The sequence below is a fragment of the Myripristis murdjan genome, chromosome 18 (genome assembly GCF_902150065.1).
Source record: "Myripristis murdjan chromosome 18, fMyrMur1.1, whole genome shotgun sequence".
Taxonomy (NCBI): Eukaryota; Metazoa; Chordata; class Actinopteri; order Holocentriformes; family Holocentridae; genus Myripristis; species Myripristis murdjan.
The window spans coordinates 18,325,563-18,352,899 of NC_043997.1; the positions used below are offsets into that span (position 1 = coordinate 18,325,563).

The 27,337-nt window shown below is 41.8% G+C and overlaps 2 protein-coding genes across 4 annotated transcripts; one reads left to right on the plus strand and one right to left on the minus strand.

The window, feature by feature from the left end:
- The first annotated feature begins 1,094 nt into the window (after positions 1-1,094).
- Positions 1,095-2,725, plus strand: sod3a (superoxide dismutase 3, extracellular a). Its single transcript, XM_030076183.1, has 2 exons — positions 1,095-1,252; positions 1,851-2,725. Exon 2 carries the CDS (start codon positions 1,872-1,874, stop codon positions 2,514-2,516), a length of 645 nt encoding a protein of 214 aa, XP_029932043.1. The 5' UTR covers positions 1,095-1,252; positions 1,851-1,871; the 3' UTR covers positions 2,517-2,725.
- A 4,421-nt stretch (positions 2,726-7,146) lies between these two features.
- Positions 7,147-26,446, minus strand: ccdc149a (coiled-coil domain containing 149a). Of its 3 annotated transcripts, XM_030076661.1 has the most exons (13): positions 26,322-26,446; positions 24,065-24,226; positions 23,691-23,729; positions 22,670-22,777; positions 22,137-22,253; positions 21,175-21,347; positions 19,029-19,101; positions 18,776-18,860; positions 16,987-17,131; positions 15,862-15,938; positions 10,957-11,061; positions 8,923-9,508; positions 7,147-7,224 (listed from the first exon to the last, which is right to left on the minus strand). In XM_030076661.1, the coding sequence occupies exons 1-12, from the start codon at positions 26,370-26,372 to the stop codon at positions 8,946-8,948; spliced, it is 1,698 nt and encodes a 565-aa protein (XP_029932521.1). In that variant the 5' UTR covers positions 26,373-26,446; the 3' UTR covers positions 7,147-7,224; positions 8,923-8,945. The 3 variants fall into 3 exon arrangements, with proteins under 3 accessions (XP_029932521.1, XP_029932520.1, XP_029932522.1); XM_030076660.1 differs by lacking the exon at positions 7,147-7,224 and having other exon boundaries at positions 8,224-9,508; XM_030076662.1 differs by lacking the exons at positions 7,147-7,224; positions 10,957-11,061 and having other exon boundaries at positions 8,224-9,508.
- Positions 26,447-27,337: the final 891 nt, after the last annotated feature.

Sequence of the window (27,337 nt, forward strand, 5' to 3'; positions counted from 1 at the left end):
GTATTTCCTGGTCGTACACAGGGAGGCTAAAATGAAGGAGGGGACACAGGGTCATATTGTGTCATATCACTGGGGTACAACAATTATAGGGATGTAACAATCCATCAATCTGGATCAACTATATATATCGATCTAATGATCAGCAATATGAGAGAATCATTACTAAGTGAAAATATTGATCCATATTATCATCTTAGAGATACGCCTTTATTTTGAAATTTCCATAGCACTTCTGTGTCACCATTTCCATCCAAGAACAGTGCCTTCCTAAATGTTCAAATATTGCTAGTGCCAGGCAAAAAATGGCAGCCGCAGCCAGCAGCCAAGAAAAAGACAATAAGGATATCTATTCCCCTCTTGGGAATGAATCAGCAGTGTGGGAATATTTTGATTTCAGAGAAAAAATTGGTCACTGACAAATTAAATGCCATATGCAAACAATGTTAGTATGAGATAAAATACTCAGGAAACATGACAAACTTGGCCAAGCACCTAAACAGAAACACGGCCCCTGAATTGAATCAAACTGAAATCGTATCGTGGCTGACTCTGTGATATCGGCAAATATTGTATTATAGTCCAAAGAACTGATGTAATATTGTGTCATGATGAAACTTGTGATTTACAGCCCTAGTGTAAATCACCCAAGTGACTACCATTTGCCATGCATACCCCATGGTGACAGTGATGCACGCTGAGGGAATAACTAATGAGATGACACACAAAGGGATAGTATTGCAATGTTGTCATTTTCTGTGAGAAAAAAGAAAGTGCAGGGGCACCCTGGAGGCCCACCTTGTAGGCCTGGGTTTGAAACCCTGCCTTTACTGCAGGTGACTTCACTGATCACCTCACCTTGTATCAGAAAGGAGGAACTAATCAGTGAAATCAACTGGTGGAGGTCTTGGTTGGAATGAAAACCTGCAGCCTCTTGGGCCTCTATGGCACATGATTGGACACCCCTGCTTTACTGTCTCTCTCCATTGTGACTAATATAGCAGAAATGCACAAAAAAACTCTTAAGAAAAAAAGAATGTGCTTGTTAAACTAGCCAATAGCATTTCTGCATGCAATCTGTGGTGTGTGTAGCTTAGTGCTCACCTTGTGATCAAATTCAATGAAGTGATTAGAAGTGACCCCAACGCCCTGTGATTGTATAAGTACTGCACACAGCCTTCATAACATGCACTGAAGACCCGCAACAGTGTGACCACTCTCAGCTGTGTAGGAGGAAGCTGATGCACAGCTCCAGGTAATCTGTATTTTCATTGATCCATAGTTTGACTTGTTTAATTAAGTAAATGAGAAGAAAAATGAGTAATATGCTTTTTCATTTTGTGAGGTGACGGTAGTTTCTGTAATCTCATTGCATAAGGGACATTATTAAGTATTTGCAGTCGTAGTCAAAGCAGAAGTACTCTGGACGCAATGTATGGGCTTACATAATGTGCGGGGATTGTAGTTTTAACACTGGAATCTCTTGGTTGCAAATAAAATATAGTAAAGGTAAGGGATTTTAAAAAGTTGGACAAGGCAAACTCACATGAGCTCAGAAAGGAGCCTTGCTGTTTAAAGTTTTTGGGAAATATGCTTACACCAACAGTTTTTTTGTTAGTTTTTTAACAAATCTTCAACCACAAATTTGCAGCTGAATGACTTTCATTCATTGCATAAATCAGCCATTCCAAATGGATGATTTGGACTGAATGCCAACATTAGGCTCCTCTGTCCTTGTTCCAAAAAAAGCACGAGTAGTGCACACAAGCATAAACATTACAAACATTTTAACTTTGTTAAGCTGATCAGTGTTTTACCTATTCATACCCTATTATTATTTTCTTTTTTCACAGGTTTAAGCAACAGGACTTAACATGTTTACTCTCAGCTGTCTGTTGTTCACTCTGATAGCGGGTGTGCTTAATGTCAGGGGATCCTCTGGAACCCAGAGCAAAGTGTCTATATCAGATGCTCCTGTTGAGGTGGCTGACTACAATAGCACCCTGTATGCTACCTGTGAGATGAAACCCAGCACCACATTGCCTCTGAGTCAGCCAGAAATCTACGGACAGGTGCTATTCAAGCAAGTCTATCCAGATGGCCAAATGCAGATCATAGTCAATCTCCGAGGCTTCCCCACCACGGAAAGCGCTGAGCGTGCTATCCACATCCACCAGTTTGGAGACTTGAGTAAAGGCTGCAGCGCAGCTGGTCCCCACTTCAACCCTTTACAGCAAAACCATGCCAACCACCCGGGAGACCTTGGCAACTTTGCTTCCAGCCATGGTCAAATCCGGAAGCTGGTGACAGCCAAAGCCACACTGTTTGGGACTGAGTCAGTGCTGGGACGTTCAGTAGTCGTCCATGAGAGAGAGGATGATATGGGCAATGGTGGAGATGAGGAGAGCCTAAGGAGTGGGAATGCGGGCCAGAGAATTGCCTGCTGTGTTATTGGCCTGAGCAGTTCCATCTTGTGGGAAAAAACAGCAGAGCTAAGCTGGGAAGACTCTAAACTCTAATCAACAGCACTGTTCACCCAACTTCAGTGGCTTGTTTTTCTTATCTTGAAATCAGGTAGCTAAGAATGCGCTGATTCAATAGAGAGAGCAAGTGCTGTTGCGTCACTTGAGAGAAAATGTTAAGCTGTACTGATCTGATGCTATAAGACTCTTGAACTTTGATGAAATACCAAAGTAGCTTACTTTCCTGAATAAATTTATTCATTAAATCTGCTCTTGTGCTCGTGTGTGCCCTGCAATAGCCGTGCAAGCTTACATAATGAAGGGTTTCCTGTTTAGAGGAGTTTTAAGAAAATACCTTTTCAAACCAAGTGAAATGTTATCAAGATAAATACTCTGGCAATGTAAAACACAACCTGCAATGATGTACTGCAGGAGCTTGCAATAAACTGGCAATATTATCTGGGTCTGTGGGTTAATGACAATGTTAGCTGCATTTGGAGATAGTAAAGGTCAGTGTTTACGGAAAGCATGGATAAGGTACGAAAATAGCACAACTGTAAATTAGTTCAACCTACATCCGAGTTACAATTTTGCAATACAATTTTAAAGCTTGCCAGTTGAGTGGGGTAATAATTAACTGTGTTCTAACAATTACATGTACTTCAAATGGATTTAAAATGGAACGTCTATGTATGTAATGTCTAAGTTAAGCTTTGCACTGGCACGATATGGTGACGTGTGAATCAGGATAATTGAGGACCATCTCATCATTGCAACAGCAAGAACAAGTTCAGCTCAACCCCCCTGCTGGTTGAGGACAGGGGCATCTGCTGCTGCTGTCCCATCACAGATATCACCAGGTCCTGTCGGCTCTTATCACACTGGCCCACGATCTACTATCTTAATAGAGATCTGACTGTACGCTGTAGCTACGTGCTGACCCCCGGCGTGGCCTTTCTGCTTATCGGCCGGTCCACAAGCTCCCGCTCCAGCAACATCCTGCTCCCCAGCAGGGCCTTGGGAGCCATGTTGTTGTTGTTGCAGTCAGTTTCGGTTTTGCCCCCAGGAAATCTGGAAAATACCGAGGGAGGTCACAAGGGACAAAGAACGATAGACGGCAGAGCAGATAGGCCACTGGAATCTGTGACTGAGCAAACTTCTACATCAACATGAGGGCTGATGGCAGACATGAAGTATTTGGTGCATTCACTCATGCAATTTTCATAAGTGCTTGGACCTGCTGGCATGACTCTGCTTTGAGAAAAGTGACATAAAAATCAATCAATAGTTTGAATCTACTTTTAAGGGAAGCTACAGCATGTGGTAGGACAGTATCATAGTGTGTCATGTTGCTGGTACTTTTATAGGGCCTTTGTGGAGCGGAGATTTAGGCCACAGCTAGCAATTTACCTGTCTGAAGTTGACTATAATGTGGGTATATCTGACACATGAAGTCATGAGAAAATGCACACAGCAATCGCAGACGCTGAACCCATATGCCCGTGCAAACTGAACAAATGATGCAATTATGCATTGAACATCTATGATCCATTAGAGTTATTACTCCACAGGAAACAAGCAGGGAACAGGATGACTGACACATTTCGCCTCGTTTTTCTTTTTTTTTTTCTTTCTTTTTTCCATTACCTGAGATAATAACAGCCTTGTCAGCAACGGAGTAGAAAGTTACACTCTTCAAATCACAGCACCGGGGAGCAACCCTGCAGGGCTTCGTGAACTCAAATGTCTCAGAGGCAGTGTATGATAAAACTCAGGTAAGCGTAAAAAGCTAGGTGAGCGAATGAAGCCTGGGTCACAAGGGCATTGACCATCACTGCCTAGGGCGCCTGGTTGGTATAGTAATTAACCCTGCTGAGTGGTTGGCCTGGAAACTGTTGGCTTCAAGTGCCCCAGTCCACCCCCTTCCCTCAAATCTTTGGAAGACCCAGAGATGATGGGGTGTCAAAGCCTCCTACATCCAGCGGCCCCCTGGCTCTCTGATCACACTTATTAGAGCCAGCGAGCGCTGTTGTGACCCGCCTGGGCTGTTCCACTATCCAGGCTGCAGGGCAGAAATGACTGGGGGCTACGGATCAAAACAAATCAAGCAGATTCTAAGATAAGATTAGAGGATGAGTGATATGGTACAGCCTATTTCAAGATCTAAAACATAAAAGGGCAGCTCGGTACAAAGGCATCAGAAAACCACAAGACACACAGGCGTCACTTTGCAAGCACTTACAAATTATTTTCCCCTTGATCTTTCTTTCAAACACAAATCTAGAGGGGCAAACACACCTGAGTGATTTTAGCGGCGCAGGGCCCAACGGAGCACTTGGCGATGCATTATTGCTTGCCCTCTGGTGGGGCATGTCACTGTCACAGATAAAGGGTTAAGATTAGTTTTGGCATGGGCTGGCTGCTGTGACCACAGCCTCATTTTATCCTTAGTGGCAATGATTGGCTTCAACAGCTCTCAGCTATCTTCTTGTCTTCTTGAGCTCTCTAGGGGTCTGGGGGAGACAGCCTGAATCTTTCTGCTGTCTGACAAGACCAAACACTTGCCGATGAAATCCTGACAGGTACCGGTCAGAGGGATTTTGTGACAAGTGTACGCTCACCTAGTGCATGTATGCGGTGGTGGTTTGTGCGGTTAAGTTAAAGAGTAAGCAAACTCAAATCTCAGTAAATCATGACATCTAATGGTAAAAAGTAGGGCACTGAATCGGCCATCTGCTATTGGGTGGTCTTCAGGTGCCAGGTGATGTCACCACCTGTTGTACTCTATAGAAGGTGACATTACCTGGCACAAAAGACCAGCCAGTAGCAGATGGCCAGTTCAGTAGCCTACTTTGCACCATCAGATTTCAGGCTTCATAGAGATATGGGTTTGGTGACTCTTGCTTAAGTACTGAAGCATCATGTTTCCACGCCATGTCTCCTACACTCTAATACAAATCTGTGATCTGCTTCAAATGGGTGTTTTACGATCCAAACCCTGTGATAACCTGGGCTTAACTGCGGCCTTCCGCACCGGCTTTTTTCTCATCATCCTGCAGTGTTGGAATGATCTCCTTACCACAGCCAGGGCTACTGAGTTGCTCAGTTGCCACATCGAAGTCTGAATCTCACCTCTTTCCCTTTTTGTTTACATTCAGTCTTTCTTCTACATGCAACCGATATCTCTCTGTCCCCAAAATGCCTAAAATTGGCAATGTATGGTGTGTCACTGGAGCTTGAAATCCATCTATAATCCATGTGATGCTGCAACTGCTGTCCCACATGAATAAAGAGACTCTTAACAACTTAACTTAGGATGTTAGCGGTCATATTTGTGGCCACATATCTCTTTGAGCACCAGCTGACATGGTATACAGCAACATTCTTTTGATTGTAATGCAAACACAAGCTGAAATTGCACGTCGAAACGAGGACTCGGATTTTCCACGGTGCAAAGTGGCAGAGTGTGACAGACTAGTGGGGAATGATGCAGGGATGCAAGGCAGGACAGAAAAGAAGAAGAGAAATGTCATCCCCAATCCATGTCACATTTCTAACAAGCCCACAAGAGCAGCTGATATTGCTCACTTCTTCCACACCCAGACTGATGTATGAGTCTGTTGGCTTGGCAGGCGTATCTCAGGGACAATCAGACAATACATCTCACTGCCGTATTCTTACTTTTCTAATAGGGAGGCAAAGCGTACTAATTTGTGAAAGGCGTTTACACTCATGCAAAGGCTCAAAAAACAGCCCGAAACTTTATGAGGGGCCCAAAGGCACGCTGGTGTCGTCTTACAATTTCATTAGCTCAGATTCCATCTGCTTTATAAACTTAACAAATTCCTTGTAAAAAAAAAAAAAAAAAAAAAAAAAAAAAAGGCTCACTGCTGCAGTGTGCCAAATCAGCTGCTTGGCACGGGGCCGACGCTGGGTACCGACCATGGCTTCCCAGCTCGATTTTCTCCTCTCTCTACTTGCCTCTATTTTGTGTCAAAGATTAAAAATAGCATGTGGCCTTCTGCAGAATAAGCAGTTCATGGATTCTGGCTTTGATGCTGTGTTTGCCTGGAGAGGCCAGCTGTCACCTGCATGCAAGGAGAGGAGGCCTCACCACTGATTCTCTATACACAGTGAGCTCTGGACTTTGGCTGCAAGACAAAACGGGTGTGTCCACGCATCTATTTTGCACAGTTAGAAAACTTTTGGTGTCTGGTAACTTTGCTTGGTAAGCAGTGCTGGGAAGCTTACTTTTGAAATGTAATGGGTTACAGATTACTAGGTACTCTGTTAAAAATGTAATAATTAATTAGTTACTTCATCAGAGTAATGTATTGCATTTGATTAGTTTCTGATTACTTTTCTAACAAAATTTTACACCGTGCAGCCATGTTAGAGCCCTTTTCTGATTTCAGAGGGAAAATATTGTTGAATTTCCAGCACCAAAAGGCGTTCTTGTTTGATGACATGGACATCCGCTTTGATGTGGTCAGCTGGTCTCGGGCATGTCGCATGGCAGACTTAGGTTACTTAGAGAAATGTGCATTGATTTGATTGGCGGACGAGGGGCAGAGCAAATTAAAACAAGAGAACCAATCAAAAGCAACGCTCAAAATTGGAGCGCATACACTGCAAAATGAATGGAGCCTGTCTAGACACAAAGACAGCTGTGTGTAAGCCATCCTACCCTTGACGGTGCACTCAAATTTGTCCCGACAGCTTTGCTGACCTATGTTGTCCGGAAATCTGCCAAAAGAAGACATTCCTGCACAACAAAAAGATGCAACAGAATGAATATTATATTCTACATACAAGCTTTTTTTTTTTTTTTTTTTTTACAAAAAAGAATATATTTGGATGTAACCCCTTTGTAATCACCAGCATTTCATTAATAACTGTAATTTAATTTCATTTTAATCACAGTACTTGTCACTGATTACAATTATATTTATTTTGTAATTTAGTTTCATGTAACTAGTTCCTCCCTAACACTGTTATCTTGAGATTCTTAGTGCATGTATGTGTGTGTGTGTAAGCTGAAACAAAGATTCTCATCAACAAACTTGGCACATAAAAACAAGCCTTTGTTCCGTGAAAAACCAAAATGTTTATCCTTAAAACACTTGAAATTCAACTTGATTCGGTTATTTCTTCGATTGTGGATGTAAATTTGTGACACATGAACAATTCTCTCCCAACGCTGGAAAGAAGAGAGTCAAGTTAAGCGACTCTAATCTCTAAGGCAATCAAAAGACTATAGCTGCTGCACTGACAATTAACGGGAGACCCACCTTGTGAACACTGTGACATTAGTTGGGGTGATTTTCTGGGGATATGGGCTCATTTTCCGGTTCAGAACATTACTATCAGGCAAACCTCATTTGTGTGTGAAAGCTCAAACAAATATTGTACGAAGTTCACAAAGTCAGACTCCGTGTCAGAGGTGCAGTCTCACATTTTGTCTTTTGATGAAATCACAGATAAAAGTCCTGGTTGCGTGGTTCCCAGCTTCGGGAGGGAGTTGATGCTGTTTGCAAATTATCAATTGAACTTTCAATGTCACAAAACTAACATGAATTCTTTATTCTTCTTCTGTCATTGTTTTTGCTGGCAGGCGATGGCAGAGGGAGCTTTAATATTCATATATAGTGCCTATAATCTGTATATTAAGAGCCTCCTGTTATCTGTCTGTCTTTTTTCTGGTGGAATGAAATTTAATGTTTGCGTGCTTACACCTCCCATGACACCAGAGAGAAAATCTGCATCTGTCCAATACTGCAGCTTTATTTCAATTATATCATTCAAAGATGTATAAATATTAGGATAAATATTTCCATATATAAGGCACATGTCGTCTCATGGGAATATATACTTCTTGTTAGAGGGGAAATGAGAAAATGAGTGATTAGTGAGTGTAAGAATCCATAGAGAAAACCAGATTTCAATACAATCTCTGGCTCTACAATCTTATCTATTTACACTTCCTCACGACACATTCATAACACGTTTAGGTAAGCCAATTTGGACCCCCTGTAAGGGTAATCACAAAATATAGCACTCAATTTACTGACTACCCTTAGGAAGCAGAAGAAAGCAAACAATTGGGATTATCTTATCGCAGGGGGAAGGAAGAAGGGAATGTGGGGCAGAGGAGTCGAGGCTGCCATATTTGATATTTTCTTAGCTAAATTCCTCCTGTAGGGCATGAAGTTTGCAACTGGATTGATTTCAATATTGTCTGTCCTCACACGGCAACAAGCCTGTCTCGATGCAGAGTGCACCTCCAGCTCTGTCGATGGCGGCTGAAAAAGCATTTTCTCTCTGTTATATTGACCAAAAACAGAACTGCCCTGAATAAGAAAGTGAGCTAGTGAGCTGTTGTGAGAATGTTTCTAGGGATGAATAATGCGATCATCAATAACAAAAAAAAAAAAAAAAGGACTTGCAGTAGGATTTAAATAACCTGCCAGCGTCTTTCATGTCAGACTATGCCAAGTTGTCATTGTGGCAGGTGCCACTCTGTCCTGATCGACAATGAATGTCCCATTCCTCTGTGGTGGAGCAGTCTGAGGCCGTGTGTAACGCAATTGAGTCTGAGGCTTCCTCAGGTCCAGGTAAATTATTTGACCCCTTGTCTTGGGACTTGCAGGGCACATGACCCACATCTTGAGTGTGAACGATGGATTCTTGCACAACTGGAAGCCACGGAAGGTCAGACTCAGTCGGCGGGACATCCAGTGCCAGCGCTGCCTCTTCCCCCTCCTCCACAGTGGAACCCAGTTCTTCATCTTCCACCCCCTCCACCTCTCGCCCCGCCTCTTCCACGGGACTTCGCCCCTCCTCCAGCTCTACGGCAGCCTGCTCTTCCGTCAGGGTCACTATCTCCGCTCCTCTCCTGTCAATCCCGTTTGTCTCCGCGCCCCCCGGAGGCTCTGGGCCGTTGAACGGTGCAGGCGCATCTTCCCTCCTGATGCCATCTGCGCCAAGGTTGCTGCAGGCGGTGTGACACGATGATGTTTGTGAACTTCCTGTTCTGTCGTCTGACACAGCTGGGAGAAGGGAGATGAGAGGATGGGCCTTTTAAATAGCACATTTATTCTGAAGCCACAGTGTCAAAAATAATATTCAAAAATTCAAGAAGCAAAAAGATAATACTTTTTGTAGCTATGCAAAAAGTGTAAAGATTATTTTCTGAAATACTCTTTCATTGATTTTCTAGTCTTTTGTACTAATAGGTATTGTTTATGCACTTCACTGAAATGGGAATTTTGAACAAAACTGTTTTGAGTTGAGTTTGGCACTTGATTTATCATTTATGATACAGTATGTTTTCTATTTTAATTCAACTACGCGGGTGCTTTGCAGTAAGTACTTTGTGTACTTTAGGCTCTATTTACATATTTTCAATCAATCAATTCTGACGAGTATTGCAAAGTATTGTAATACAAATCAGACTGTAACCCACGTTTATGTTGAGATACTTGCTCACACCCAGCCCTGGCACTTGTACTCTCTTGTACCACTCTGAAGGACGAGGCAAATAAATTTGATGTATTAGTTGATTCTCCTTTGCATATCAAGGGTATGTCAGCCTAAAAAGTTAATGTCTAAGTAGTTGGAGGAGTTTCGTGACCAAGAGCTTAGTAGAGAGAGCAATGTTGATCCTTGAGGCAGGGGACGGCGTTCAAACCCTGTCTGCATAAACACAGTGTGTGGTGAGGGATATGTAAAACAGCCAATACACTAAGTGTACTGATGGACTTGGGCCTATAATAAAATGCCAGTCCATCCACTTATCATCCAGGCTGTCTCTGCAAGTCCATTATCAAATATTTTCAGTTGTGAGAAAATGAAAACCTAATGAATAAGACAAACATTCCTCTTTTGGAGTTGGGCCACTGTGTCAATGGAGAAAGTTATTTCAATTACTTATGTGACTGAAGTGCTTCCATGGCAACAGGCTAAATATAGCAGCAGTGCCCCAGACAAGGGGACGCAAGTGTGACGCCCTGTATCCTGGCAATAGCAACAGCTTAGTTATGCCTCTTCGCCAAAATATGCTCTCACTTTGGGGATTACTGACCCATATTTGTGAATGTGCAGCCAAAAAGGTTTAAGACTGCACACGGCCAGACCTCTGCTCCCGCCTTTCCCCCACGCACATAATAAAACATGGAGAACGAAAACAACATTGCATGCATCGGCATCCATATGTATACCCCCCTCCACCCCCCGTTCAAAAGAGAACACGGCAGAAGTTTCTGAATGTCAGCGGCCGAGAATTCGCTTCACATTTCCAAAATGCCATGGCATTTGGGCAGCTTGCACCAATGAGAAGCGGAGAGGAGCAGAGGCGGGAAGGAAAAGGGCCTGGGTCAAACATGGAGGATGGCGGGGCTGTTTAGCACTCATTGGCTAATTACAGTGTTTATGCCACTAGCCCTGAGTGCTATTATCAATGAATGGCAAAGCCAGTTACACACAATTACACACTCACCTTTGGATGGCTGCACTCTAGGCTGTGTGTTTGGCTGAGGCGTGGCACGTGTCGGATGAAGCTCCTGCTGCAGGCTTTCATTCAAAATGATATTGTCTCGCGCCCCTGTAAGCCACCAAGGAACAAAAGCTCCTTGTTACTTTCATGTGCTTATACAAATCACAGCAAAAGACAGAGAAAGTGGTATGAAGATGGTTTTCAAAGCTTTGCACATGCTAATAGGATTGGATGGCGCTTTACATTATTGGAAAAAGTCCAACCTATCCAAGCACATGAAACAAGCATGTGCAATGTGCATGCACGCACACACACACACACACACACACACACACACACACGCACGCATGCACAGCAGTGCTCACAGGAAGTGGCAGCATTTCCCTGTCATCTGTCTTCATTAGTGATGGCTGCACGCCTCCTAGGCTGACACCATATGCTACTCACAGGGGACTGTGCACTATATACCAGACATCACAAACACACACTCGCACAAAACTGTGTGCACAATCAGCCTTCCACATAGGCGCGTACACACACGCAAGCCTCCAAGTGTATGTACATCAGGCCTTGCCTCCACAGAAACCCTGTGAATAGGCAAAAGCCAGCCTGTTCCTCTGACCAGTCAAGTGTGAGACACAAAAACAAACAGAAGAATGGGAAAATGGATGACTGGATGACACGATGCGTGAAAATCATGAATGGTGATCAGAGACCATACTGTTATGAATGCAGTCCATATTGTTACGGATGCTCAGTGTTTACACTGACACGGGAAATGGGGGCAGTGAGTGAAAAGGTGTGGAGCTGGGCCGGGTGCTGGTGGGGCCTGAGAGCTAACACTTGCCAGCTGGGGGTGTTGAGAAAAAGGAACATGGGTGCTGGTTGCTAGGCAGTTCCCTAATTTTTCTTCAATATTTTTTAATCATTGTTAACATAAAACACACATAAAACACAAACTGGTGCGAGATCCAGTTTGTTTGTGTTTCAGTGGACTAGAGGAGAAACAGAAGCAGTTGTAGTGACGTGTGGAAAAAAGCAATAAGCAAATCAAGTAATTTGATCATAATTTAACACTATGATCTTCTGTGGCGGTTACATGTTTACTTATTTATTGAAACATGTTTTTAAAACTTTATTTTTACTTAACACTGGTCAGGATTATGCTCGTCGCCCAGTTCCCTCAAACAGGTGACAACAACATGCTCCGACTTCAACGTCACTTTAAGCATTGCGGATGACTACCAGCTCACTGTCAGTCACTTCAGTGATGCGCAAGTGTGTAACCAATCAGCAAGAAACAGTGCAGTAGCCCCGCCCCCAGGGTCCTGCTGGTTCCTGTTAGTTCCACATGTTGAGCAGGGACTGAAAAATCAACTGGAACTGGACCACTGTCAAATGGAAAACACAAAGCTCCTGGCTTTTAGTGCCAAAGGTTTCGTGGTGTTCAAGTGGAAAAGGGCCTTTACGCTTATCCATTACTTATACAATAAATAACTTTTGCAGATGGTCAGGTATGCAGTTTGCCTAGAGAGTCTCTTCAATTTGTAGGCACAGTTCCAAAACAGCGCTACAAACTGTGCCAACTTTCTCACCTCTTGCCACTTTGCCCACAGTTGCATTACTTGTTAAAATGACTGATTTCTTGGTTTTGGGACATCATGCTGTGAACATGTATCAGCAGGCAAACAAGTCAGCAGTGGTCGGGTATAACTGCTTCATTAAACCCAGAGAGCCGGCCTGCAGCTTTAAGAGCACGACCCGGCAACCAGGCACAGTTACTCTTCCAGTTTTGAGAGGGGGGTTTGTCGAGTTCTGCAGACTGCCTTTTAAAGCTAATAATAAGGTGGTGCTGGTGATTAGGTATGCAGAGCGGGGCCCAGACTGAGCACAGCAGTACGTCTTCAGGAGCCAGGCAGCACTCAGGAGGAGGCAAGAGGCACCAGTGACTCACTTTAAACCCTCCTGGCAGCTGCCTGTCCAGCCATCTTTCTCTCTCTCTCTCTCTCTCTCTCTCACTCACACACACACACACACACACACACACACACAAATATACACTCAGACACAATGAGGAATAAAAGGCATCCCTGCGTGATGCCATCTCCCAGGTTACCACATGATAAACTCTGTATCACAAAGCCAAGGACACAAAAAGAAAAGAGACTGTGTCAAATACTCGCCAGCGTGCATTCACAAACTGGTGCAGTGCTGTCTCGTTCTAAGGTGAAAAGGAAATGCACGCCTCTTATTCTAACAATGCAAGAAGTCTGTCACTGGATCAAAACCAGCTCGGTAACACTGCATCTATACAGGTGCATTCTGCACCCGCTTCTATCTTTTTCAACGTGGGTGAGTCCCGTCGTTGCCAGCGCGCTGGCTGATGCGCCCTGACAGGCTTTCAGTCGCTGTGTTATATTTCGGCATGCACTCATTCGGCAGGGGGGATTGGGAGTCCAGTCAATCACAACTCTATCTGAGTCACCGCGCTGCTGTCACCGTTATTGTTTTTTGCTCTCGCTCATCCAGACACAACATAGTCACCTCTAGTGCTTTTTCAGGCCTGTGGTGAGCAGCCAAGGCCCTCCATCCTATCCTGTTTGCTTTTAATATCCATCAGTCCAAGTTCATACCTCATCAAGGCCACAGATCCGCACTTCTCTCTCTATCTCTCCGTCTGTGGTGGACAGTGTGGTCGTGAGGCACTTTGGGCCCTCGTCTACAAATTCCCTAATAACGGCACATTCCCCTAAATGTGTTTGTAATGTGGGCAATCATTTTCAGTAATGGATGCTTGTCAGTTTTATGGCGGTGAGAATGACGGTCTCATGACAGGGCACCTCCATCCAGCCGCAGCCCCTCTACCTCTCAGTGGGATTCATACACAGCACAACATCCCCCTCCAGTGGAGAAGATAGGGAACTGTTTTCTTTGTGGAAGAGGACTCTGCCTTGTTATGGAGTTGCATTTGGAAACTGCTTTCAGACTCCATGTGTAGGTTGGGGAATGTTGTGGCTACAGTTTGAATTTGGTGGTTTGTTTAACTGTTATCATATTTTACTGCCTTTCTTTGGCAAGGGCTTTGTCTGGAGTGGAACTTAAACAGCCCTGTTTCTGGAAAATGTGACAGAGAGACATTTATTTCAAGCAGGCTCTGATAGATATATTAACACTGATAGTAGTGCTGATATGGAGTATGGCATATATGATAGTACTGATATGAAGTACTGATTTCATAAGTCAATGTTTAATTCAAACATATATATCAGTTTGACATATAATCTGCCATTACTGCACTGATAAAAATAAGTAATATATATGTAATGGTGTTTTAGAATGCTTTCTAGGCCTTAAGATGTTATTTAATATTCAAATCATTTATTAACTATCAATTTTAGTGATCCATTGCAACTTCTGCTTGAGGCTCAAATTTCAGGAGCATTTCCAAACATCTCTACTATATGTCACACAGTGACATGGAAACCATGTAACCAACCAAACAAAAAAAAAGCTGTTGTGCATATGATTCATTTGCCACTACCCCAAATCCTGTAGTGGTTGGTTTCTGATTCATAGATAAATCTTTTTTATTTTATTCTTGAAATGTTAATATGTTGGGTTTGTTAGTGGAATGTTACTTTTTTCTGCTCACCCAGTCTGCAGTGGGTATCACCCTGTATGATACAACCTTCAGTCTTGGTCAGACATGAAACCTCCAAATACCGCACAGTGAGAATTTAAGCACATTTCCTCATGTACCCAGTTAACATTAGCAAACACTTAAAACAAACCCTACCCCAACTTCATATACAATAATCTCTCTCTCTTTCAAAGCACAACTCAAGCCGGACAGATCCACTGAACCAAAAGGATCAGTGTGTGATATTCAGGCAGCCTGTTTGGTAAATGGTATCATGAACAGACACACAAGCGGGTGGTCAATGGAGGCGACACATTGTAACGGTGGGAATGAGATGGGACACCTTCTGGGCGTCTGCCCAGATTTAGTCTGGCATGACATAGTGGAGGGCATGGATGGACTAAGTGGGGCAGAAGGAACACATACTCCCAATTCCCACAGACACACGGTAGGTCAAGCCTGCGACGCAGCCGGAGAGAGGAGAAAGACACACCGATAAGAACATTACATCTCATAAATGAATCCAGAAAAATAGGATTAATGCAAATTAGTATTTCTAAAACAACTGACAGCATTGTTTTTACAAATTTTTTACACATTAAGAAAAGAATAGCTAATCTGGGCAAAACAAGACATAATACACAATGTACTGACAAGCCAAATCTTTGGAAATATACAGGTTTCCTATAGTAAATATTAATTGTAAAAGGTAGAGTACTGAGACTGTCCATCATGAGTGAATTTCAAACTAAAGCAGAATTAACACAATCATGGTTCCAGGATCTTTTCTTGGTGGTGTTATTTAAAGCAATAAGGCACAGCATGTCAGCCAGTTATTATAGGAGCACATACATACAGCGGGGGGGACTGATACATTATGTTCCACCAAAGCATGGGAAAGCAAATGCCTGTAAACGTAATTACAAAAGGTATCTATGCTCCATATCAAACTGCAATCACATTATATATTCTTAAAATGGCTACAGCTGCATTAACTGGAGACATGTTCGAGAGGGAAAAAGCATTTAAATTCTAACTGGAAGATGGCAAATCAAATTTTTATATTCCACGACCTGAAAAAATATATTGGAATGAATAACCATTTTTTATATTCTAGAGAACTGAAAGTCAGTAAAAGACACAGAATAAATAAAAAAAAATACTGTACCTACTTAGTAATAACTGACTTACTGTATTGTGTTAGACTGATTGGAGATGATTTGACTTTTTTTTTAGGGGACACACTAATGGCTGGTGTTGCGACCCACCTGGAAGGCTCCACAGTCCCGACACCTCCAAAGTCTTCAACTTCCTCTCCAGCTCCGCTACTCGGTTTCCTAGAATCCTGTGAAGATGCGATACTGTGGATCAGGTTACAGCAGGTCGATGAGCTGTGTGTGTGTGTGTGTGTGTGTCCGTGCCTGCATTGTGTTTGACTTGGAGGTGGAGGAGTATTCTCAGAGCAGGTAGATAAATATTGTGAATGTTTAAGGACAGTGAAAGATGACTACTATGAAACAACTGGCTTATGAAACTGACTAAGTGTAATATTAGGTGACACAGGAGGGAGGCGGAGGGTTACAAAGCTCATCAGCAACACATAAACATTCATAACAACACATGCAATTACAACTATATGGATAGCAAACAAACTTGGCACAGATTGCACAGGTGCTTCTGAGACCTTTTTTGTGAGAGGTGCAACAATTTCCCCGTAAGCAGAGTCAAAGTTAGAACAAAGTTGTTGGGTTTTTTTTTATGCTGTGCAGAAATGTCACATGCATATTGTGTATCTTGTGGTTGCAACAATACATAAAACCTACTGTGTACTAGGTAAAATATTCAAACCCAAGATGCCACTGAGTTCGGCTGCAACATGACATCAAACCGAAATTTTTTTCATATTTGCTGTTATTGACGCCTCCACTAGATCTCCACTATAATTTAAAAGTTAAAGCTTAAGTATGGACGTTTTACTTATAAATAACCATGTTATGTTCACAGATAAAACGTCCAGCATTCTGCATTATCACAGACATAGCAAAGTTGGTGTCGGTGGCGATGTTCCTGCGTTGGTGTGCGGTTGACGTTTAGTGATGCGTTTTACATCAACCACTTCAAAATTGCTACTGGAATTGTGCAATGAAAATTGCAGCATGTTTAATTACTTTATCTGATGATTCCATGACTTTCTTAAAGTGTTTTTCCCCCTCCTGTTTTTCTTTGTGCATAAAAATACAAAAGCAACCCTCCAGTACGCTTTTCAAGTAGCATTTCATTTACTGCCGCAAGAGGAAGACAGATCATACAGAACTGGAAACGTCCATACTGCAGGTTTATGTTTATGTTTATTACTGTGAGCATCAGCAGAATCACGTGTGATCTGTCATTACCTGTTGGTATGCCTCTGGTGCTGGATGACCAGGTTCTTCTCATGTATGGTCTCCAGCAGGGCCGTGGCCAGCGACTTGAGGTCGGAGATGGACTGAGGCGTGGCTGGCAGGCTGCAGCCCTGCTCCTCCAGCAGCATCTCCTGGACTGAGAGGGAGAGGGACGGCCATTGGACTTCGCTGATAGCTCCAAGCCAAATCTGATATCTGGCATCCCTGTTCAGCTTAGCTTTTTCACAGTTATTCCCTTCAGTTTTTAGTTCTTTATTGCATTTTATTATTTTAAGGCAGACAATGTAGTTTCAAATAGGAAGGCACAACGTTTTGTTTAATGATGTTATGGATGACGCTGAGGAAGGATAAAAACCCCTCAGGTTCATGCAAAGACTAATAAACCATAGAATTAATGTAATACTTTTCAATGTCTGTCTTGAATCTCATATTTTGCCACAAAATGTACACAAAAACATAAACAATGGAGCAAAACGCTCTTATAATTTGGGTTATAATGGAGTAAAACAGTTGCCCTGAAATCCTGCGGTATTTCTAATCTCAAAAGATGAATGCCTCTTTTGAGAGGCATTCATCTTTTTTTAATCCCATCATAAAAAGGTGGTGTGTTCTGTCTTTAAGTTGGTCATTTTCCATTAATGTACTGGGAGGTTTATTCCTATACCCAAGCATGTTCAGTTTCAAGCCTTTTAAGACAGACTGGTAATCCATACAGGTATAATGCTGTTTTCTATGCTGCACCATGAGCAAAAATGTTTCGGTACAGAGGGTTGTTCTTTATAGCATTACAGACCATATACTTATAAAAGGTCATTCATATTCTGAAATATGACCAACTTTATAGATACGGCGGCTGAAGGAGGAGGATGTTGGGTTTTATCATCTTTTTCCTTCTTTGCTTTAATCTTGTGTTTTGTTTAACTGTAAAGCGCATTGCAGTGGATTTGATAGTACAAAATGCGCTGTATAAGTAAAGTTTGGTTTGGTTTGGTTGAGGTAAAAAAGGGGACAGGCAGTTTGAGATAAGGGTGAGGTAGGATTAAAGAGATGGAATGAAGTAGAAAAGAGTGAGAGACAGGAAAGAAAAGTAAACCAAAGGGGGGAAAAAAAGCTGTGAAAAGGCAATTTTTATTCAGAGCACGATTTGTATAGGCATTAATATTAACGTGACCTCACACAAACACATGGCCACTAGCGTACAGCGTGCCGATAATGCACTGATGAAATTTGCACAAAACTTGAGAAATAGGGGAAAAAAAGGACAAAGAGACAAGAAACACGGCGATACAACAAGAGACAGGAAAGCAGCGTGACAAGAGGCAGACAGAGATGGAGAGCTAGAAACAGCTGTCTGCTAGGTGACATTCCCCCAACTTTAACTCTGCAGCCTACTGTGCTGCTTCTGCCAGCAACTGTCAGTCAACATGGCAGGCTCATTTCCCTGCCAGTGGTGCTCTCCACCACTCAGAATACAATTAGTGCCCCAGTTGGTGTCTTGTTGGTGGCTTAGAAAAGCAGGCAAACAAAAAAAAGACATTATTAAATAATGCAAAGAGACACAGCTAGAAGCAAAGGTGTTTCCAGAAATGGATTTTGGTACACAGAGAGGAAACACAATGACTGGATTTATCCAACCAAAAACCAATTTAGATGTTATGACACAGAGGTGGAGGCCAGGGTTTTATTGGATACCGACAGTTTCCAGATCAGCTGCTCCGACTTGTACCTGCGTCTGAATTCAAACGGCGTTCAAAGAGAGCCAGGAGGTTTGTGTTTTTACCTTGTTTGGCCGAGAGGACCCCAGTGAGCACGCTGCTATTTGATTTGCCATACGTGTTGGAATTTTTCCTCCTCTCAAGAGCTGTCTGAGGGGCAGAAAAAAAGGGGAAATTAAAGCCTGTAGTGCAGCCTTTAATGAACATTTCAAATAACAGTAACTTCAGAAGTGTTTTCCCACATGCATCTGAATTTTGTCGTGGTTCACTCAGCCTCCAAATAAGCTTTTGAAAAATTGAAGATCGTCTCGTCTCTACCTTGTACTTCATGATGTTTGATTTGAGCAGGTTCACCTCCTCTTGCACTTGGTTGAAACGCTCATGCAAATACCTAGCAGTGGTCAAAATGATAATCAAAAAGGTTATAAGGTTCAAGGTGAAAAAGGCAATCAAAAAATTACAGTTGATGAGGCTACATGCAAAATATAATAGGCACTACCATGACTTCTTGAGCTTTTAATGTTCAATGAAAAAGATCTGATCTAACTAACATATACATTCAATTTGCAGCTGAAAATATATGTATATTAATTGGCAGGCTCATGTCTATACAAGTAATATTCACACTTACTGTTTGAAATAAACAATTTGATAGTATTTCCAATCTTTGCTGAACAAAGGTTTTGTACAAAAGGAATTAAAGGCACTTCTATACTCCCCTGTTAACTGAAGTTTTAAGGTATTTCCCGCATGATTCAGTCTTTGAGCAGCCAGAAAAGAAGGAGCTGCTATTCTATTAAAAACTGTTTTATCAGACATATACTTCTCTGTCACGTTCATAATGCTTTATGTTTGTATGTAATGCACGACTAAGAGAGAGCAGTGAAAACGGCTTTCATCTAGTCTATTTTGGCACATATTTCAGCACCATGGACAGAGCATCTGATTATCATTAGTCATTTGTTTAAACTTCACATAAAATAAAGAAATGCATTGAATTATATGCCAAATTTAACCCAGGGCTGTTCAAAACACAGCAAAACAAAAGGAAACTTTGGCACAAAAAAAAGCTAATTTATTGTAGTTTCTAAGCACAAAGGCCTGACCACACAGGCTGATTTCATTTATCAGAAAAAAACATCTACAATCACAGACATCATTTGTACATCTGTTGGGCACTTATCTAAAGCAGCTGGGAAATATCTTTCATAACACACTGTGGAAAATCATAGAGGAATTAACAAGTCCACTCATGGATGCTCACATTCACTGACGGGCATATTATGGACTGAGGTCTATTTTCTTTTCATAGACAAATAAGCCTGAATGAGTGTATATTGTGCCCAATTCCAAGGTATGGCAGCTGCCATAGACTGCCCTACTAACTGATGCCTATGTTATCAAAGGGCCTTAATGATGCTCACATGCAATTTTTCCTCTGATAAAAACCAAATGGATTTCCAACAGCAATTACTGACAAAGGCAAACATACAAACAACAACCACAAATGTACCAGATTTCAGCCTAAGCATCATATTCAAATGTAAAGGAACATTTGAATATTTGTTGATCAAAATATTATGTGTACCTGACTGTGATGAAAACACACTCAATGTATTTTATTAAAGCTGCATTCAAGAAAATTGCCAAGGGTTGATTTTAGTGAGGCCCTTAAAGAAGATTGAAAAAAAAAAGAAAGAAAGAGAGGAATAAGCATGTAATCTGAATGTTGAGTCTGAACATTTTTTTAGTGGGGCATAAACGGTTCTCATATTTGCAATTCCAGACAGCAATTTTAACATAAATGCAGGGTAAACACTGGTGTTGCTAATGACACTAATTTAAGGGTTAAATGTTACAGAAAAAAAAATGTTTTTCTAGTTTTAGCATGGATATTTCAGTCTGAAATGGTTCAGAGCCGAAAGTAATGTCACCAGGAAAATAAACAAGTCTGGATTGGCCCACTTGTTTTGTCACAAATTAACCAATCATACATTTGCTCCCCATGCTTTAGCAGCACTGTGAGGTAGAGGGGCGGGACCACCAACACTACCAGCCAATCAGCAGCCAGTGGCTCAATAATAATCAATGAACACCTCAAAAACAGCCTGTTAGATTCTCTTTTGCAATTTTCCTCATGTAAAACTGCAATAATAATAATAATAATAATAGCAATAATTATGATGAAAATAATCCCCCTTTGAGGCTGTATTCCATTTACAACCAAGCCATAGTGCTGCTAAATGGATCAGAGCCTTAATTAATATCATTAACATTCCCGTTTACCCTGCTATTTCATGTGAAATGGGCTGCTCTGAAAAAGGTCTGTTATTGCAGTTTTAAGGCCATTTGTTAGCTTTACAGTTATAATCAAGGTATAAAAGGGGTTTTAGATAATTTTGCTTTCATGTAACCTTTGGAGGAATTTCTGTGCAATACACATTCACCTGCGCCTCCCACTCACCTGTTCTCCATGCACAGGGCATCCACGTCGATGATGCGCGCCTCGTGGCCGCCCAGGATGTGGTTGAGCTCCACATTGAGCCGGTCCGCCTTCTCCATGAACACGGTGCGCTCCGCCTTCACGTCCTGCAGCTCGTCTGTCAGGGCCTTCATGTTGTGCTCCATCTCCTCCATCTAGGAAAAGGCAAATGGACTAAAAAACAACATTTGGAAGAGAGTTTGAGCTGAAGGGTGTTTTTTTTAATCTTTGTTTACCCAGGTAGGGTTTGCTGAGAATGCACATGCTATTTTCAGCATTTCATTTCCACCTGGGAGCTGCTCAAAACAGCTTCCTCTGCTTTTGGCCACTAAGCAGCTCCACTACAGCAGGCAGGAGGTTAAAAGCCTTGATCATGGACAGCTCAGCAGAAGATAGTGGTAGTTAGGGACAGGGGAAATGTTACTTATTCAACTTTTTCCTTACGGACTTTCAGCACCCTGGAAATAAGACCATAAATATCTGCTTCCTCTGAAACTTTTCAAGAAAAAATCCACCGTCATGTATGTTTACACGCTTATACAGTACACTATCAATGTATGTGTTATCACTTTCCCTCAACCTTTCTCGTCTTCATCTGCTTACCCAACCTGATTTCCTAAATTTCCCAGAATGACTTTTAACAATGTTGAGAGAACATGTCTGAACTCATTGCATTAAGTGAGATATTTTCAGCATAGCTACAACAGTATATAACAGGGAAAAAAATTCAATGATCTAAGCAGAAGCGTCAGGTTTCAGTGTCAACTCCTAAAACTAAATCTGCAGAAGCTCCTTCGCAGACTCACAGATTTGCAGTGATGTTAAACAATTATACAGGGAGAAATCGAGCATAGAAGATGGACAGCTCACTTCTTTCTCCTGTTAAGCCCCATCACAGGGCGAAAACGTAACATTTTTTTCCTTTTAAGACCTAAGCCGTCTACCTGTAGCCCTGCCCGCTCTAGCTGACGAACCAGGTCCTCCCGTTCATGAGCTGGGAAGTGGCGCGCCCCGACCTCTTCGTCCCCCAGTCTCTGCCGGGTGATGGTCATCCTCAGAAGCTGTGGACGGCACGCAGAACACGTGTTAAAGGTGCACTATGTAAAATTACCAGGGGTTGACTGAACTGAGGACCCTTGAGACTCAGCTGACCAAAAACATAGGAAGCATGTAATTCGATGGTTGAGTCTAGATGGCTCTGATTGTAGGCCTGACTCTGCTATATTACATAGCTATTATATGTTTTTCACATGAGTCTAAATGGTCTTTACTTCAGCTGACCCTTTGCATTTTTGCACAATGCACCTTTAAACTGACTGCTTCTCTGCAACACATTGTCACAACTGTGGAGCTTGTTGGTTGTAAACTGTACACCGGTTTGAGTGACGGATCAGCTCAAAGGGCCGTGTACAAAGAGGGTGGGGTCGGGAGAGTGCAAGGAGGTGTGTGTGTGTGTGTGGGAGTTAGGTCACATCACCTTGTTATCCCCCTGGGCCTCAGACAGCCTCTGAGTCAGCTCCTTCACCTCCTCAGCAAGCTTTTTCCCTCGCTCCCTGGAGTCTCTGAGCAGCTGAGCCAGGTTCACCTGAGGAGAGAGAGACCGAGGAGAAGGGTTAGAGAAGAAGATAAAGAGAGAAAAGCCCAAAGCAGCTTGTCAAAATATGCAAAACAGCTGGTAACAGCTCTCAGGATGCCTTGTAAAGCCAGTATCACCAATAACTTCCACGTCGTTAGGTTTTTAAGTTTAGTTCGTCTTCAGTTCTCGGAAATAATGCAATAAAAAGCAATTAGCTTATGACATAATTATCATTCATAGCTTTTGAATGGGCCATGTATCTTACAATCTTATAATACAAGAGTCGCACAACAGTACAGCTCTGATTTTCAGGGTCAAAACAGTAGAACAGAAATAAAGCATCAGGATATGCTAAAGCACATTTGTAGATACTGTGTTGTTACATCGAATTAAGAGTAAACACTATAGATGGTTTTTCACTGGGATTTCATTTGAATTGCTCTGAGGGTAAAGTTTGTACTTTCTTGCAGCTTTTCATTGGCTCAGTTATGTTTTCTAGTGACAATGCAATGCATCATCGATAAACAAAGCTATGTGGTTGTCCAAGTCATTTGGTTGATTTGGATTGCTAACGATGAAATGCTGAAAAGGGGTGAAATCTCCTGGCTGTGCACCAAATTTCCTGTTGTGGGACAATAAAGGAATTGAGCTGAATGTGTGTAAGCACAGTGTAACAAGGCCCAGTTCACTCACTCACTGGTTTTGCACGGGATGTGTTGTGTGTCTTCTCTCATGAGGATTTTTGCTTACTGAGAGGACAAATATGAACAACCTAAATGGAGCAAAATAAGCGGGTAGACACAAAGTCCATTTCAACCGCACCATATAATATACCTTAGACAATAACGTCAGCAAACCCTGTCATTATTTTAGCTTTAGCAGAATGAAATGCATTCCTCAAATGCAGCAACAACCAACTCACCTGATTGCGTTTCTCAGGTGGCAAAGAAGGATCACCATCCTAAAATATGACAACAGGGACATTATTCCCACATAAATTCCCATGCACTGAACAAACTGCTTGAGCTTGACATTTCCCACAAGTGTTATCAACATACTAATACACCTTTTAGCTTTTTACTTTAAAATTTGCACTCAAACTTTTCTTGTTTTTTAACGACAATGCTGGTCCAACATATACTGGATCTTCCAAGCTTCTACCAACTGCATGAAAAGAATAGTATCAAGTGGACCGCTGATTCTTCCGTTGGATAATTTCATCTAGTTTGATGTTCGTAATATTAAACAACATTAACTCAACAAGTCCACAACATCCTGAGGGTTTGTGCTACTCACAATCAGCTCCCTGTACTTCTTCTTGAGTGTCTGGTGACGTTCCCTCAGCTGGTTGGCCATCAGCTTGTACTGGTCTCTCTCCTGCTGACATGTGTCCAGCTCCTTGGACAAGATGAGCAGGGCCTCCTTCTTACTCTCCAGCTTCCGCTTGCACACCAAGAACTATTAACACGACACACAGGACAACGGTTGAAGAGGAGAGGATGAACTGAGTGCATTATTGTACATACAGATAGCTTATCTTGCACCATGTGCTCCTTTCATGACCAAAAACAACGTGTTCAACATCAAAGTCACAATGAAACAGCATTTTGAGAGAGCCTTGCTTCCTTAATTTGATGCATTTTCTGTTAAAATAGGCTATTAGGGAAGAAAATAAAGCAGACAGGCAGCGTAAACCAATGGGAGATAAGTTAGGGAGAGAAAGTCATTTTTATTGATGGGAGGAGTGGGATAGTTAAAAAATGTTTTAATGGTTGACATTGATGCAGAAGTAGGTTAATAGGATTTTGATATAAAAATACAAAAAGCTAACAGTGCAGTGAATTATAAGTCATTTAATGTTAATTATGTGAATATTACGGCATGAAAAAAACAGCTAAAAAGTTGATTTATTCATTTAATTGTGAATTTTAAAAATGCAAACTGCTGTGAAAATGCACTGATACAGAATCTCATACAGCCTGTTCTTACCAGCACCACTTTTATAGTCCCTTCTGTTTATCTTTTTTTCCTGTTTCCCTAAGCTACATCCTGGGATTGAATTTGGCCACATGACCACTGAACAATTAGCACCAACACAGAGCAGGTTCTCACAAGTAGAAAAGCAAACAGCGGAGGTGACTGTTTAAAGAGTAGAGATAAGACATGGCACAATGTGCAGGGTGAAGCTCTCCACTCGCAGGATCAGCCTATAATCAAATTAGGTAGTAGTGTATGGAAAAAGGAAATAAAGTCTTTATGAACTGAAGCGTAGCATGGCCTAATATGGGCTGCATAAACTTTACAGTAGTAGATGGCCAACAATGGCCTTTCACCAAACATCAGGTATCAGTCAGTCATGTTGTCCAGCCACAACAGAATGGAGGTTCCTTCTTGACCACAGTCTGTAAACCCTGCAATGAAACTGTATTTCCTATGTATCTTCTATTTACTTTCTTTTTTTATTAAGTATTTTTTGTCTGAAGCTATTTCTGCTGAATTTCATGAGCAGGCTGTGGGTTTCAGGTGAAAGTTTGACTGCCAAAATGCAGTTTCAGAGGCTTTTCCACCCCTGGAAAGTAAATATCACGAAAGCACAGAATACTTATATTTTGGGACGCCTCTAAATACATGATTAACACCATTTTTTGTGTAATATTCTAATTTAATGGGTACAAGGGGGTAAAAATAAAATCAACATGATAATAAGTTTTCAATGTCCTGGACACATTTTGTGTTCTCCCCTTTTTTAAGATGTGTAAAACATATAAGAAATATCAAATTTTAACACAAATTTGTTTTAGTTGCTCTGGATGACACCGAGGAACTCTAACCTAATATAACCCTACCTGTAGAGGTGTGAAAACCACTGATAGTTTATGTGACATTTGGGAGATAAAATATGACTCCCACAAGACCTTTGATGTATAAAGGCGGGTTAAACGGGAAGGTCATGTTTTATTTAAAGGGCAACTAAGGTAGTCAGCAAGACACATAAACTTGGGTAAAAATAATTACCATTATCATAATTTTAACCATAATCGTAATTTTATAAAGCTTTAAAATCACTGGGGCCAAATTGAATCCAATTGATAAACAATGTTAGTAAATTTGAAGGTAACAGGAGGATTACAGTCTGAATATGGACAAATAACAATATAGGCAATATAGGTGTCAAATGATTGGGATTTGCTCTCAAACAGCAATATTGGTGCTGCCCTACACATGTATCTCTACCAGCAGGTGAGCGGACCCACAGGTGGGCTGGTTCTACCGCACGCAGCCTGCATGGAGGCTGACGGAGGTGGGAATGGGCTGAATTAGCGACAATTTCCGACCCGAGAAGCCACAGCAGTCACACCCTACGGGTCTGGAAAAATAACAAGCAACCCCAGCGGTGACTATCACGAACATGGGCCAAAAGTAAAGAGTCTTCTCCGTGATGTTGGTGAGTCCCTCGGTGTCGGCACAGGCTCGTACCATATGGAGCCGAGCGGAGAGCGGCAGTCACAGCGGTCCGCGTCCGCAACACAGCCGCTGCTAGCCGGTCACTTACCTCGCTGACCAGCCCCTGCCAGTCACTCTCACTCCTCCTGGAGGTCTGCATCACCACAAATATGTTTTTTACAAAATGTCAGGATGCTGACTCTGCCTGCGCTCGGCTGCCTCTCCTCCGTTTGTTTATCCTGCAACGTCACTCAACACTTGACCGGTGTCAAGTTGTGTAGAATGAGAAAAAATAAGACTTCCGGTAACAAAAAAAAATCTAAATAAAGGTGACCATGACTATCAGCACACTTAATCTATGTCTAGAGGGAGCACCATAGAGAGAGATGTTTTCTACTGGCCTTCAAAACACACCCTCATCAGTTCTGTGTACACGCAAATGCGTTTACTTTTAAGAGACGTGACAGACGCTTTTATTTTGAAGGCAAACTCCGTCTGCATCGACGTGGTTTGCGTGAATGTGGGTGTGCTGGGTCGCTCGTGCTGTCGTCAGATGCGTTCGTCGATATTAATGGCAATAATAATAGAATAAAAAATCGATATAAAAATGAGTATACCATCGATCAGTGGCTGCGTCAAGTCAAATACAAAAACAAAACAAAACAAACAAAAAAAAACAGCATCAGCCTAGAGTGTTCACGTTTGACACCTGAAACAATGTTATTTTATTTTATTTTATTTTATTTTTAGGAAAAAGGGAATAAAGCTACATTTGAACTAAATTCCCGTTTGCTTTTTAGACTTACAGTATATTTTGATGTTAACACTGCATATGCTTAAAATAACCATAAAAATACCATACTCAAAGTTCAACTGTTGGATTAAAAAAAAGACATCTGAAGTTTCCCTGACATTACAATAGATACCGGTTCTTTCCACAGAATAGAAGAAGAAGGGCTTCTATCTACTTCTACCACTCTTACTTCTGGACTAAAAAATGTAGCTAAATGGGGATTCTGCACTCACTTTTTTTTTTTTTTTTTTTTTTTTTTTTTTTTTAAGAAGGCTTCAACTATAACCAGTCCTCAGTATGACTTCCTAAAATAAAACCACGGCTTGATAATT

Bases quoted from the DNA above. Each gene is read 5' to 3' on its own strand.
- sod3a (XM_030076183.1), top strand. From the start codon at position 1,872: ATGTTTACTCTCAGCTGTCTGTTGTTCACTCTGATAGCGGGTGTGCTT.
- ccdc149a (XM_030076661.1), bottom strand. From the start codon at position 26,372: ATGCAGACCTCCAGGAGGAGTGAGAGTGACTGGCAGGGGCTGGTCAGC. The intron at 18,861-19,028 runs GTAGAGACGAGA...TCTGCCCCTCAG, and splicing joins CAAACATCATGAAGTACAAG to ACAGCTCTTGAGAGGAGGAA. The intron at 17,132-18,775 runs GTAAAAACACAA...TCTCCCTCTCAG, and splicing joins GGTCCTCTCGGCCAAACAAG to TCCAGGAGATGCTGCTGGAG.